We start from the raw sequence: 14,436 nt of genomic DNA, 5'->3' as shown, positions 1-14,436 counted from the left end.
GTCTTAAAATATCTTAAAGAGCATGGTTTGAGAGATTAAAAAGCAATAGTTTCTTTAGGGTACATGCAAAATCAAGAAGATCATATTTTATTTATAAAACACTCCGTTACAAGTCAACTTACGTGTTATTATTGATCTATGTGGCATGATTATTGCAGGATGATGAAATATAGAATTTAGATTAAAGAAAAAAAATTGTGGCCCAATTTAATATGAAAAACATATTAAAACTTAAAAGCATTCCCCTGAAATAGAGGTTATTTATTAAAAAGAAGAAGGAAAAGTTTCATCTTCCAAAGAAAAATGTAATTTCTCTCTTAAATGGGTTACTCCTCAAGAAAGAAAAGATTTTTATCTTGAAGAAATATAATGATGCAAACTATGCTATGCATGTTTTGTTATGGATAAAACAAAAATTATCTTTGAGAAATGCAGGTTTCTTTAAGAAAGTTTGATGACCTTAATAAGAAAAAAAAGAGTATATAGTGCAGAAGCCGAATTTTATAGAATACAAATGCTTTCAATACATTCGTAATAACTTGGAAAAACCATATCTTCATAATCCTTCCATTCATTTTAACATATTTTTATTTTATTATTTCAAACGTTTTGGTTATTACAAATAAAAATCGTGAGAATGTAATTGATATAATTTTGATCAATAAAAGAATTCTTTTATCTTTTTTACATAGTTCAAGTTATACATACATAAATACAAAGTTCAAATAATAATAATAAAAAGATATAGAAGTTGTGACAAAAGGATGATGAACAGAAGTTTGTTTTTAACATTCTTTGTAAGCTGACATATAAAGATCATACATGACATGCTTGGATGAAACTGTTTGAAAGAATAAGGAGCCAAAGGCATGGTCAAGATGTCTACTGTTTGAGACATGAATGAAATGTATAACTTTTAATTGGACCTTATCCCAATGATAATCTATCTCTATGTTTAATCTTCTTTATTACAATATAATACAATATAGTCATTCTGTTTAATGGAAAAATTATGTGAGAAATAGAAAAGTCATTGTATTACTTATGAAAATTTACTTTATTTGGAGGAAACTTTGAGATGATAGATTATTAGTTAAAACTTTCGTTTTTTTATTTATTTTGAAATCTCAATTTCGTTCTTAGATTTTAAATAATATTTATCTAAATAGTTAATAACTGTGCACATGGTGATATGGATTTTTTATTTAAAAAACATAGACTCACGGTAATTAATAATAAATGAAGAAAAAAGGTTTGTCTTTGTCTTTGCTTTTTTGAATGGAATCTTGTATAACTAACTAAACCCATTAAGATTATAAGTCAATCTAGTCTTGTGTTTAAGAAATACATCTATCTTCTTATAAATTTTTGATATGACCTAATTGGAGTTTGATTTTTTTTTAATATATAACTTCAATTCTCTTTAATTGAAATTTTTTCTAATTTAAATGCATGTTATCATCCTAATTTCTTTTAAAAAAATCCATTGCATATTTTAACTAAAAAAAGATAAACTGTAACATTTCCTTGTTAATAAAGGATGACAACCTTTATAGAAACAAAATTAATGAAATTATATGATTGTATAATATATTTTTTTTACAAAATTATAATTTTATATGGAAAAATTAAGAGACAAACCTGCTCTTCAAATACGATAAAATGAGAACATGAGGAACTTAAAGCACGTACTGGTGCGGGTGCATGAGGTATAGGTGGAAAAGTTTAAGTAAATTTAAGTTTTAGTCTAAATTTTCATTGCTTATTTTAAAAGTAGAAGTACTTAAATTTAATGACTGACATATTTTAAGCTTGTAATTTGTGTGTCTATATATTTTTTTTATTTAGATCAATATCACAAAAAATTAACAATTTTGAAAAAAATAATATTATATATTACCTTAATTTTACTTACAATAATATTCATTTATCAAATATCACAATTATATTATTTATAGTAACATTTGTATTAAAAAATTAATATAATAAATGAAATTTATGTATTATAACATTTTATTAAGAAAACAAGAGAGTGACATGAACAGAACATGCAGAGTCAATTATGGCTTCAATGGCATCAGTAGTCATCTTTGTATTATTTGATTTTTAGCATAGCATTTTTCATATTCCTATCTTCTATCACCTTTACATGGATATAAGATCATATTTACTCTGTGTATCTGCATTAGTTTGTGACCATATATCATAATTATATTAATTTAGCATGTTCATATTACATTAGAATTGATTTCTTTGTCTAAGTTGTCAAAGAATCAAGAGAAAGTAAGAAAAATGGTAATATAGAAATTGAAAAAGAATCTGTTTTATGATTTCCATTCATATCTTTTTATATAATGATAGATTCTTATTATAGTATTTTATCCCAACATAGTATGAGTTAAACCAGAGATGAGATTATAATTTTGTACAAAATTATACAAAATTGTACAAAAATTATAATTTTGTGAGAAAAATTAAAGTCAAATTTATAATACAATGAAATATTTTTTTTATCCTTTTGTACAATGATACACTCTTACGTAGTATTACTTGAACCAGAGTTTATAAATCATGACTAATGTAGTACTGTATCCCTACATAGTATTACTTGAATCAGAGGACTAAATTGAGGAAGCTATATTTTGTATAAAATTATAATTTTGTTTACAAAAATAACACAAACCTATTATTTAGTTAATCAAATATATATCATCTTACCTGTATAATCATAATCTTGCAAATAACATGAGATAATCTATGACTTCATGTATGGTTTTAATATGTTCTTTATCTTCCGTAACTTCTTTTTATGTCTCTTGGAAATCAACTCCATATAAATTTCTTTAGAAAACTCCCTCATTAAAAAGGAAATTTTCACCACAAATTACTGTAAGGAACAATCAAGGTTTAGATAACAATATCAAACTATGTTAACTTTGACTATAAGAACAAATATTTTAGTATAACCTATTTCATGTTTGTATAATCCTTTGTTACTTATCGACCTTCGAATTTCTTAAGCTATGAAAAAGATTCAACAAAAGACAGAAACAAATCCACTATCTGTTTTACGTCAAGCAATAAGTGGAGTAACTCCCGATATAGCAGTAAAAGCAAGACGCGTAGGCGGCTGCATTAAATTTCACACTATACACCAATATACATCTTATGGTTTCTTTTCAATTGAAAAATTTATCAATTCTCATGTTTTATTTCTTTTCAATGATCTCATCTCTTCATTCACCTTCTTCAATCTACAATTTGTTAAAGATTAATGCACATTGCTAAGAATATATACAATAGATAATTGACTTAGAATTTTTTTTTTGTTATAAATGTAATTGATAGAACAATTAGCTTTAGAAGGATGAGTTGAATCGAACTTTAGACTGATTTTGCATAACAGTACATTAGACAATTTAGATCACTAATATCATCTGTAGAACAGTATACTGGTTCACTTCAACTGTCAGACTACATCCAATTTTTTCTTAAGTATACAACTTAAGAGAAGTGATTACAATGAATACACAAACTTGTCTAGGTTTGACCTTCTTAAATTTTTCTTACATTGAAAACTTTTCAGGAAAATAATTATTTTATATAACAAAAAATGCAGGTCCTAAATGATTATGCCTAACTTCTTAAAACTCTTTTGATGTTACCATTTGACCGAGTTTGCTTCATTTGATCGAGTTTGCTTCAATCCCTTTCTATCAAATTCTGGTAGAATAATCTCCTTATCATAAATCAAGGTTTAGATAATAATATCAAACTATATTAACTAAGGCTAGGAGAACAACTATTTCAGTAAAATATATTCCACATGCTTGTATAATTCTCTATAACTTTGAATCTCTTAGTTATACCATCTGCATTAAATTTTACAATTGAAAAATATACCAATTCCCATGTTTTATTTCTTTTCAATGATCTCATTTCATCATTCACCTTCTTCAATGTAGTGTTTGCTAAAGCTTGATGCACATTGTTAAGAATATATACAATAGATAATTAACTTAGTTAGAATTTTTTTGGTTATAAATGTAATTGGTAGAACAATGGACTCTAGAAAGATGAGTTGAATCAAGTTTTAAACTAATTTTGCATATCAGTAGATTAGACCATTTAGATCACTAATATCATGTGCAGAGCAGTATACTGGTTCACTCCAACTCTCAGACTACATCTAATTTTCTCTTAAACAAACAACTTATGAAAAATTATTACAATAAGTACACAAACTTGTCTAGATTTGACCGTCTTAAATTTTTCTCAGATTGAAAACTCTTCAAATAATTATTTTATGTAACCAAAAAATACAAGTCTTAAATGATTATGCCATCTAAATGATTATGTCATGATCAAATATTCTTGTCTTTTCCCACTTCTTGAGACCCTTTTGTTGTTACCATTTGACCGAGTTTGCTTGAATCCCTTTTTGTCAAATTCTGATAGTACAATCTTCTTACCATAAACCAAGGTTTAGATAATAATATCAAACTATGTTAACTTTGGCTATGAGAACAAATATTTTAGTAAAATATATTCCACATGCTTGTATAATCCTATGATCTAGCTTTGAATCTCTTAGTTATACAATCTGCATTAAATTTTACAATATACACCCACATACATCTTATGGTTTCTTTCCAATTAAAAAATTTACCAATTCTCATGTTTTATTTCTTTTCAATGATCTCATCTCTTCATTCACATTCTTCAACCTAGAGTTTGTAAAGCTTCATGCACATTGTGAAGAATATATACAATAAATAATTGACTTTGAAATACAATATTTAAGTTAGAATTTTTTTTGTTATAAATGTAATTGATAGGACAATTGACTCTAGAAGAACGAGTTCAACTGAGTTTTAGACTATTTTTGTATAGCAGTAGATTAAACCATTTAGATCAATAATATCATTTGCACAATATATTTTATACTGGTTCACCCAACTCACATACTACATTCAATCTTCTCTTAAGCACACAACTTATGAGGAATGATTACAATGAGTATACAAACTTATCCAAGTTTATAGTAGTAGATTAGAAAATTTAGATAAGTAATATCATCTGCAGAACAGATTTTATACTGGTTCATCTAACTCACATACTACATCCAATTTTCTCTTAAGCACACAACTTATCAGAAATCATTACAATGAGTATATATACAAACTTATCCAAGTTTATAACAGTAGATTAGACCATTTAGATAAGTAATATCATCTACAAATAGATTTTATACTAGTTCACCCAATTCACATACTACATCCAATTTTCTCTTAAGCACACAAACTTATAAAAAACGATTACAATGAATATACAAACTTATCCAAGTTTGACTTTCCTAATTTTTTTCTCCTATTGAAAACTCTCCAAACAAATAATAATTTTTTTCTGTAATCAAAAGATGTTAGTCTTAAATGATTATGCCATCACCAAATATCCTCACCTTTTCTCACTTCTTGAGACCCTGATTGTTACTATTTATTTGACCGAGTCTACTTGAATATTTTTTTATCACATTCTATTAGTACAATCTTCTTCGCCTGATACCATAATTTTTTTTTCTCATTTTAATGTCACTAAAATCACAAGATTAGTAACAGTAAGTTATATTTTAGGAAAGTAACAAAAAAAATTCAAATTGAAATAAAAACAGTTCCTTCTCCGGTGATAATAGACTTACTAGCATTGGTGATGAAAAATACTTTTTTGTGAGAAAGTTTTAAAGTCTTCGATCTATCTAACATCAAGAGTTACATGATCAGAAAAACATGTTTCTTGTAATTGGAAGAAAAACATGTTTCTTGTAACAATAGTCCATTGTGTAACAAACTTGCAAAATGAGCATTATTTGAAAATAGAACTTCTTACCTAAATATTCCTCTCATTTTGATCCATTATTAGATCAATTTTACAATTCAGAATTCACCATCTATTGTAAAAGAAATTTTCATAACAGCTAAAGTTGCTAATCGAAGTTGATGTTTACTTGTATAAATCATTAATCAAATTATAAATTGGCAGCAATGTTCCACGGCATGTTTACGGTTGAACATACTAATAGTTACTAAATCAATATACTGATTTTGTACGTCATAAATTGAATGCATTTACTAAACTATCCAAGAGTTTATAATGTGAAGAAAAAGACGAAAATTAATTAGCCAAAGATGGTTCAAACCTTAACAGTGGAGTTTGGTTCATAGTTGAAAACTTGGATAACATAAATAGAAGGCAGGAATCTGAAGAGACATGATGCATCATCTATTGATTTACATATCGTAAATTGATTTATTATTACTGAGGAGGTTGTGTTGGGACTCAAAGAGCAAATGAGCAGGGCGAGCATTGACGACTCTGCAATTGGTCCTAACTTCCCCAGGTCGACCAGACTGCAAGTCACCCATTTTAAGCATTCCTTCCACAAAGGCTTTGAAAAATTGATCTTGATTTGTACTGAAGAATCTCACAAACTCCCTTGTCTGTGGGAATGTGAAAAGTGTTTGATCAGAGTTGAGAAACCCTCTCCCAGCAACCAAGTCCTTGAAATACTGATTATCAAACACAAGAGGCGTAAAGTCAAGGTTCCCTGTCACATTCTGATCAACATCCAGCGGACAAAGTCTATCAAGCTCTTCCCTATAGCCAGCTTCAATGGCAGGGTCAGGCCTTCCAGTTCCAGATTGATTGTATAGCCTAAACATGATGGAGAAGCACCGACCTTGACCAATGGAATGAGACCCTGAGAGTGCAACAAGGTCTTTCACAGTCAGATTGTACTTCTGAAACAGATCTATAAGAGCAGACGCATTGGCTCTTGGACTCGGCATTATTTCGTTTGAGTCTTCTTGACTAGCACTCAAGCTGTCCAATCTTCCCAACCTCACCTCCCAATCGGGTCCTCCTGTCTGCAATCACAGTAAACACAACACATACTCATACCAGACTCACTGCTTCATCATCAAACATCTGCATGCACCTCTTTCAAAGAATACTGATTTCAATTTTACTAGTAATTAATTATCAGATACACTTTCAAAATGCATTTAGATAAGAAACTGTAGACAAAGAAAAATAAATGCGATCAAAATCAAGATTTGTATATTTAGGTTAACTTTATATACAGAAAATAGTTTTCATTGATGGAAAATAGGAAGGAACAGTGCATAAAAAAGTAACAGGCAGAGGAACTTGTATGTAAAACAGAGATGGAAGGAGGGAAGGGTTTTGAGAAGAGAGAAAGAAAATGGAACCAGAGCGACAGCATCTCGGGATGCCATGATAATGATGTCAGCACAGGAGACAACACCAGGGCATGCGTTCTCTAGGGCTTCCTTAACTTGATCGACAACTTCGAATGATCTGAGGGAGTTTATGTTGGAGAGAGCAAGCTTCTCCCCAACCATGGTGGGTGTATCATCAAGCAGCATGGAGGCGTCACACCCCTGAAACATCATGCACCACCAAATCAGAAATCAAAGAAACACTCACAAAATTACAAATTTACAGAAGAAGAAAAAACAGGAATTACAACGTACGTACATTCACAAAACAGTCATGGAACTGGAACCGCATAACAGAGGCAACACTTCTGGGTTCCACCCCAAGGGCCCTTTTCATCACATCTCGTACTATAAGTTCTGCTTTTGGACATGTTTCTGAATAAAACCCAGGTCGGAGATCCGACGATGCCACCATCTGCAGAAGGAACATGAGAACAACCATGGCCATCATCATTCTCATCTCCATCGCCATGTATGTCTCAAAGATTCCAAAGGTGGCCCCTTTTTGATTTTGAAGTTTCTATTTACACTGTATACCAGACACGGACACAGACAGTAATCAGATGATGCCTATATAAGGTTTGTGTCAGCTCAGCTGCTACTCACTCACTTTTTCAAAGATAAAGTAAAATCTCTTTTAACCGCTAAATTATCTATTTTAAGTGCTGCTTAATCTTTACGTTTAATGTATAAAAATACTAAATATAATTTTAAAAACTAATAGTTAATTTCTATTTTTTGTAGTTCTTCAATATCATCATTTTCTTTATTTTGTATTGGTGCATTCTGAATATCGGAATAAAGTAAATAAATAAATATTTTTGGCAACTTGAAATGCGTTTCCTTGGCCACCACTAAACCTTTCTTTCATTGGATGGAAATGAGGTGACAATACCAAAACTATCAACTTTATTCCAATTATTCGTTTTTCCAGTCTAATAATACATTATTTCTTATCAATTTCGTATGGAGAAACTAGTAAGACAAATGTTTTTAAATAGTGACAAAAATATCCTAGTAAAACCTAAAACTGTATAAAAATAAAGGCAAGCAATACAAACAAAATTAAAACTATTCCTAATTATAGTTTGCTATTATTATTTTTTTTCTTACAATTTGGAAAATGTTATTTTTAAAAACTTGAATGCATTTTCTATATCTAATAATGTCTAAAACTCATCTTTCATTCTTCACAAATTAAAATCATTGGAGGCCATAGCCAATTCCTCAAACAAAGTAATCAACATAAAAGCAAATATTTGTGAAGTATTTAAGAAAAGCTTGATTAATATTATGAATGAAGTCTTTGTGATCACGGTCTTGGAAAGGGCAAACAGATTTCATTGGCCTAAAAACATGAAAAATAACAATAGAAAACTGCACCTTTAACAACTTGTAAAATTATACCAATATTCTACATCACTTTTACTAATTTTTCATTCAATAATTTCGTTTGTTATTATTCAAAGTTGTAATGTAATAAGACAATTTTCAACCTTGTTTTTCGTGTAACATTATTTTGTTAAAATACACCTAAGTGATAGAATTTATGTATAAAATTTGAATTAATTTTATTCATATGATCTAAATTAAAAAATACTTGTATTTTATTTTTAATTTTTTTATCCAGAATTATTGTTTTAACATTTATTTTTCAAATTGGGGAAGATAATCCTTGATTGAGAAATAGATTGGATAAGATATAGTTATAAATACTTTTTGCCACCTTTACTCATGTTTTTTTTTTTATTTAAATCATCCAACTCAAAATGCATCTGGAAGTGACATTTTTAAAAGGTTTCTTTGCAAATTTTGCTTCAACACAAAATGTACATTTAGAACATTCATTTTCATCAGATGTATTTATAAGATGCATATTTTTCAGTCTTTGATTGAACCAAAATTCCCATGTCAAGTTAACAGAATCAACAAATAAACATAACCTTAATTTCCTGCTAATGTTCTGTTGGAAAAATTTTCACCTTCATGGAGAGATTACAGGAACCATCTCAAGCACAAAAAGAAGGACTTGCCACTCCAGCAACTGACAAGTTCTCATAATCCTCAATCTGCTCCATCACCAGAGCATGGTACCTTGATTTCAAGATATTCCAGACTTCCTTGGCATATTACTCTTCAACAAAAACAATAAAGAGAGCATATTGTAAAAAACTCAAATATAAGTTTAAATTTTACATTGGATAAAAATGAGAAAATAGAATACTGTTTAAAAATGAAAAATTTATTAATTTATTGTTTTAATTTTTTTTATAAAAAACGGTGTTAATGTCTTAGACGATTGAACTCATATCTCATTTATTATTGTATATTCTTTATGCTTAGATAGAACCAACGGTCATATGCATTTTCTAAAGTTCTCAATGTATTAGGGTCAATAACTAAAGAAATATTTAAATATGGAAATTGGTTTAATTTTTTATTTTTAAATAATATAAGATTATTGACGAGATAAAAGAAAATGCAGAAGTGCAAGCAGAATAGGACTTTAAACACCACTTACTATGGTGGTAAGATTGAGACCAAAATTGACTTTATGAATATTGAGGTGATTGAAGGAATGATTCAATCCCTCGACAAGGAGGGAATTGAGGGAGCAAGTTGCATATGACAATGAAGGAAAGTTTGTCTTGAATGATGGCATGGGAACACATTGCTCCTATTGGTTGGTGGATCCCTCCAACATGAGAAAAAAAAATAATTCTTTGAAATTCTCTTTTGGAATCCACAAAAGGTATATGATATTTATTTTTCACCTATAAATCTAAGATTTTGTCTTACCAATTTAGAGCTTTAGTGTAAATTAATAATCTCATAAAAATAAGTAATCGTCATCAATAAAAAAAAATGTCTTCCATATTTTAAGATCTTTTAATTCTAATATATTTACTACTTTCTAAAACATATTTTTTAAATAACCTCACTTTTTTATTACTCAACAAATGAATAAATTCAATTGTTTGTGTCTGACCGAGTCAAAGTGAAAATTAAATTATGATTATTCATTTGTTATGTTCTTAAATATAGATAATTTCACTCTAATTAATTATTATAATGAATTTTGTTTATGATAAATGTTTAATATAACATTTTTTTAATATTCAATAAAACATGGATTTAATTCATATATGAATCCCAAGATCAAAGAAAAAAACAATAATATCAATAACTATACTAGTTAATTAAACAAGAGAATTACATTCAATTGTACAATAGTCCTAATTAAGGCAATCCATTAATTTATCTGAGCGTCATCTACTCCTATCCAAGGACAATCATTGCAGGTGGAACCACAACCACAAAAGGAAAGGGTGAGTAACTAAGAACATAACATAACATACAATTTATTAATCATATAATCAAAACACACACTATACCAGTCATTACATTACATTATCTCTCAATACTCAACTCATAACTTTGAAATCGCACTACGTCTCAATGCTCAACTCTAACACAGACTAAAATACTCATTACATTACAATACATCCCAGTATTCAAGTCATGACTCAAAGCATACATACAAGATAAACAAAAAAGTACAATGTAATGCAAGATTTTGAACCATACAAGATCTCTTACAACCTCTATCACAAGAAAATCCTTTTCACAATCCTAGTTAAGAATAACCAACAATAAAAAAAACAATTTGAAACAAAAAAAATCATTTGGATAATGAAGTATAAAAATTAATTGCTTCTAGAAACAAAAGTAGGTGATTTTCCCACAAGAATGAGAAGCAACACTTCGTTTTTTTTTTATTTTTTATTTTTACATTTTGAGAGATTTTAAAAAATGTTTTTCGATCAACAAAGTAGGATTTCAATGTTTAAAAATGTTGTATTTGAAAATCTTTTTGAATTTCCTTTAAAAACACTAAAAAAAACCCTATCATTACTAATAACAATTTTTTGTTGAAAAAAATAAAAATCTTTCAGCAATGACTGTTTCTGGACGGATTACTAACGATATAAAATTCGTTAATAAAATCATTGTCAGTAACATTTATCGATGGATATTTATCGTCAATAATTACTGACAGATATATTCATTGGTAATTATAATATCCACCGATAATTACTGAAGGACACACACCATCGACAATTACCGACAGATATATCCTTCGACAATATTGAACATTATCGACGAATAAGTCCGTTGATAAATGTCATGACAAATCTAAGTGCAATGGAATATTCTTGGTTTACCACGCAATTAGACCTGGATATAAGCCTAAACAAACAACACACACAATCCAACATCAGAATAAAATCCAGATATTCATATTAATAAATATTTAACACAAATCTTATATGTTTTAAAGCATATGTTGATAAACATAAGGTTTAAACCACTTAGTTGTCCCTATTTTCGAGAGGTTTTCCCATTTTGATCCCCGTCTTATTCGAACCCCCAATTGAGTCCCTATAAGTGCTAATTTCAATCAATTAAGCCTCCGCCGTTAAATTTAGTTAACGAGATTAACTTTTTTGCACAGTTGGGAGGATGACCTGTTAATTTGTATAAACGTGGCCTATTTAGAGTTGAAACGTGGCATGAATTGAGTCCCATAAGTGCTAATTTCAATCAATTTCAACTCTAATTCATGCCACGTTTCAACTCTAAATAGGCCACGTTTACAGAAATTAACAGGTCATCCTTCCAGCTGTGCAAAAAAGTTAACCCCGTTAACTAAATTTAACGGCAGTGGCTTAATTGATTGAAATTAGCACTTATAGGGACTCAATTGGGGATTCTAATAAGACGGGGATCAAAATGGGAAAACCTCCCAAAAATAGGGACAACTAAATGGTTTAAACCTAAACATAAAATATATGTTAATAGTCTACATAGTCATCTTGATGGTCTTGTTCTTGTTCATCGTTCTGTTGTTGTTGTTGTGAAGGTGGCTGGACTGATGTCGAATAGTCTAGGATGGGCTTTACTGGAAAGGGTCGTAGTTGGGCCAAAGGGACGTTGGACTAAGGTTGTGGAATATAAGTCTGTGAAGGCGAAGACAACAATCTCATTACCAGTTCTTTGAAATTTGCAAACTCTTGTCTCAAATCGTTGTATTCCTGGTCATGTCTTTTTAGTTGATGCTTCAAGGAACCTTTTCCCATAATGTAATTTGGAGCAAATTTTCTTATCCCATAAACTCGCCATTTTTCCTTTCCACTAACGACGTCAATCCAACATTGTGTCATAATCATGTCATCGTCATCATTACGATATTTTGATGCATCAAGACATGACCCTTGCTCTGATATGACCTGTGAGAGTTTACTTGAAAATTCTTCTTGTTAAACATTTTGAATAATGTCAGTAAAGGTTATAATAAAACAGGTTTAATGTTTAAAGAAAATAATATTAAAAGTATTTCCTTACATGGGTCCTTTGAGACCTTTCATCAACAAATTGGTCAAACTCCAAAAAAGATCATTCCATACAATGTAAGGTTGAAATAATTACAATCTTATATAACAAGTTTTCAAGTATTAAATATTTTACCTTAAACATTAATTATGCATATCCTTAGAAACATTTAAGAAAATGAGTGTTTAGTTTAATTAGACATAATAAATTAGACGAGATAGCTTTCGAAAGTTCCCTAAGGTCAGGCAGACCTCCAAGCTCTATGACTACTCATAAAGATATGAGTTTAGTGCTTACCAACTACACCAACAAGACTTGAACTATGTTTTTGTCCTCATTCACTTCTTTTGTTCTACAGAAAAATAAAAAGAAAAGAAACCCCACACTAGGACTCTACTATCTCATCACATCCCTTCACTATTACACTACCCTCTCAAAAAACTATCATGGTTTCTCCTTGTTACTTCACTTTCCAATCTTCAATTACCCACAATTTTTATGAGAAACCAATCATGTTTCTGAATCAAACAACACAAACAAAAATAGATTAAATTTATGGTGTACAATGTATGATCAATTTTTTCACTGACACAAAACAACAACATTGGTCTCAATTTTAACACACTATAAAATAAGATTTCACAACCAAATGCTAATGCCTATAGTTTCACAGATTTAACACCCTATTATGAAGAACATGGACATCAATTTTTACAAGTCATTCTAAAACATATAACTTATACCTCAACGACAGGGCTTGTCGACAACCTTCGTTGATGACAGTAGCCTTTCTAGACCACATTTACGACAAATATTGCATCAGGGAACCTTGACCAAAGTTCCTCAACCAAGATCCCTCAAGCGCAACATAAACCCTCAACCACGATCCCTCATGCAATAGACAACCTCACGTCACAGCAACAACCTCCTTACAACAATGTCAATGCAGCAACGTTACGATAAGGTCACAACCACGAGTGAAATGGCAATGGAGGTTGGTTAGAGTGAAAAGGGAAAAACATATAGTTGGTTGGAGTGAAACAGAAAGTACATAGTTGGCTAGTAGAGTGAAAGAATAAGACTAAAGTTGATTAGAGTGAAAGAGGAAGATTAAAGGTTTCACGCACTAAGTTAATTTGGGGGAGAGAAATTCCAATTTTTGACCTTATATCACCAAAGAATACTGACGGATATATTCGTTGATAAACTAAATCAATAATACTTTACCAACGAATATATTTGTTGTTAAATGAAACACATATCAATTAATTTATTGGTAATTTAAATTTTTCGACAAAAATTTCCGTCAATAAATTCAACACGAGTTCGTTAATATTTAACATTTATTAATAAATTTTATGTTATCAATAAAATACATTTTTTAGTGAAGAAGATAAAGAGATAAAAACAAACTTTATTAAACTAATAAAATATAATGAAAATATGATATAGTGGAACACTAAATAAGTTCTAATTCAATTAGTTTATTCACACTTTAATTGATTAATAATTTATATTAGCGTGATTTTAATCCATTGATTTACATTTCAATCAATTAAATTAGTGCAAAACTAGTTTTGAAAAGTTTCGGGATTTTAATAAAATAAAAGCTTCTTTTAATTGATTGAAATACTTAAGCTTGTGATTTTTTTTACAAAGCTATACAACTTTTCAATGGGTTAAAATATATCGTAATTTGTGGATTTTAATTTAAAACCAAATAAAAACATGTGTAAACTTTCAA

General features: G+C 29.4%; 1 protein-coding gene across 1 annotated transcript; it reads right to left on the bottom strand.

Moving 5' to 3' along the window:
• Positions 1-6,153: 6,153 nt before the first annotated feature.
• On the bottom strand, positions 6,154-7,858 carry LOC106755192 (peroxidase 17). The gene is made up of 3 exons (XM_014637306.2): positions 7,558-7,858; positions 7,269-7,460; positions 6,154-6,923 (listed from the first exon to the last, which is right to left on the bottom strand). Exons 1-3 carry the CDS (start codon positions 7,768-7,770, stop codon positions 6,288-6,290), a joined length of 1,041 nt encoding a protein of 346 aa, XP_014492792.1. The 5' UTR covers positions 7,771-7,858; the 3' UTR covers positions 6,154-6,287.
• Positions 7,859-14,436: the final 6,578 nt, after the last annotated feature.

This window comes from Vigna radiata, chromosome 2 (genome assembly GCF_000741045.1).
Source record: "Vigna radiata var. radiata cultivar VC1973A chromosome 2, Vradiata_ver6, whole genome shotgun sequence".
Lineage (NCBI taxonomy): Eukaryota > Viridiplantae > Streptophyta > Magnoliopsida > Fabales > Fabaceae > Vigna > Vigna radiata.
Note: the sequence above shows the minus strand (reverse complement) of the source record. Positions and strands in the feature narration are given on the sequence as shown.

What these genes read in the sequence shown, in the direction of transcription:
- LOC106755192 (XM_014637306.2), bottom strand. Translation starts at nt 7,770, where the DNA reads ATGGCGATGGAGATGAGAATGATGATGGCCATGGTTGTTCTCATGTTC. An exon ending in TCCATGACTGTTTTGTGAAT is followed by an intron (nt 7,461 to 7,557) that starts GTACGTACGTTG and finishes ATGATGTTTCAG; the next exon opens with GGGTGTGACGCCTCCATGCT. An exon ending in CCCGAGATGCTGTCGCTCTG is followed by an intron (nt 6,924 to 7,268) that starts GTTCCATTTTCT and finishes CTGTGATTGCAG; the next exon opens with ACAGGAGGACCCGATTGGGA.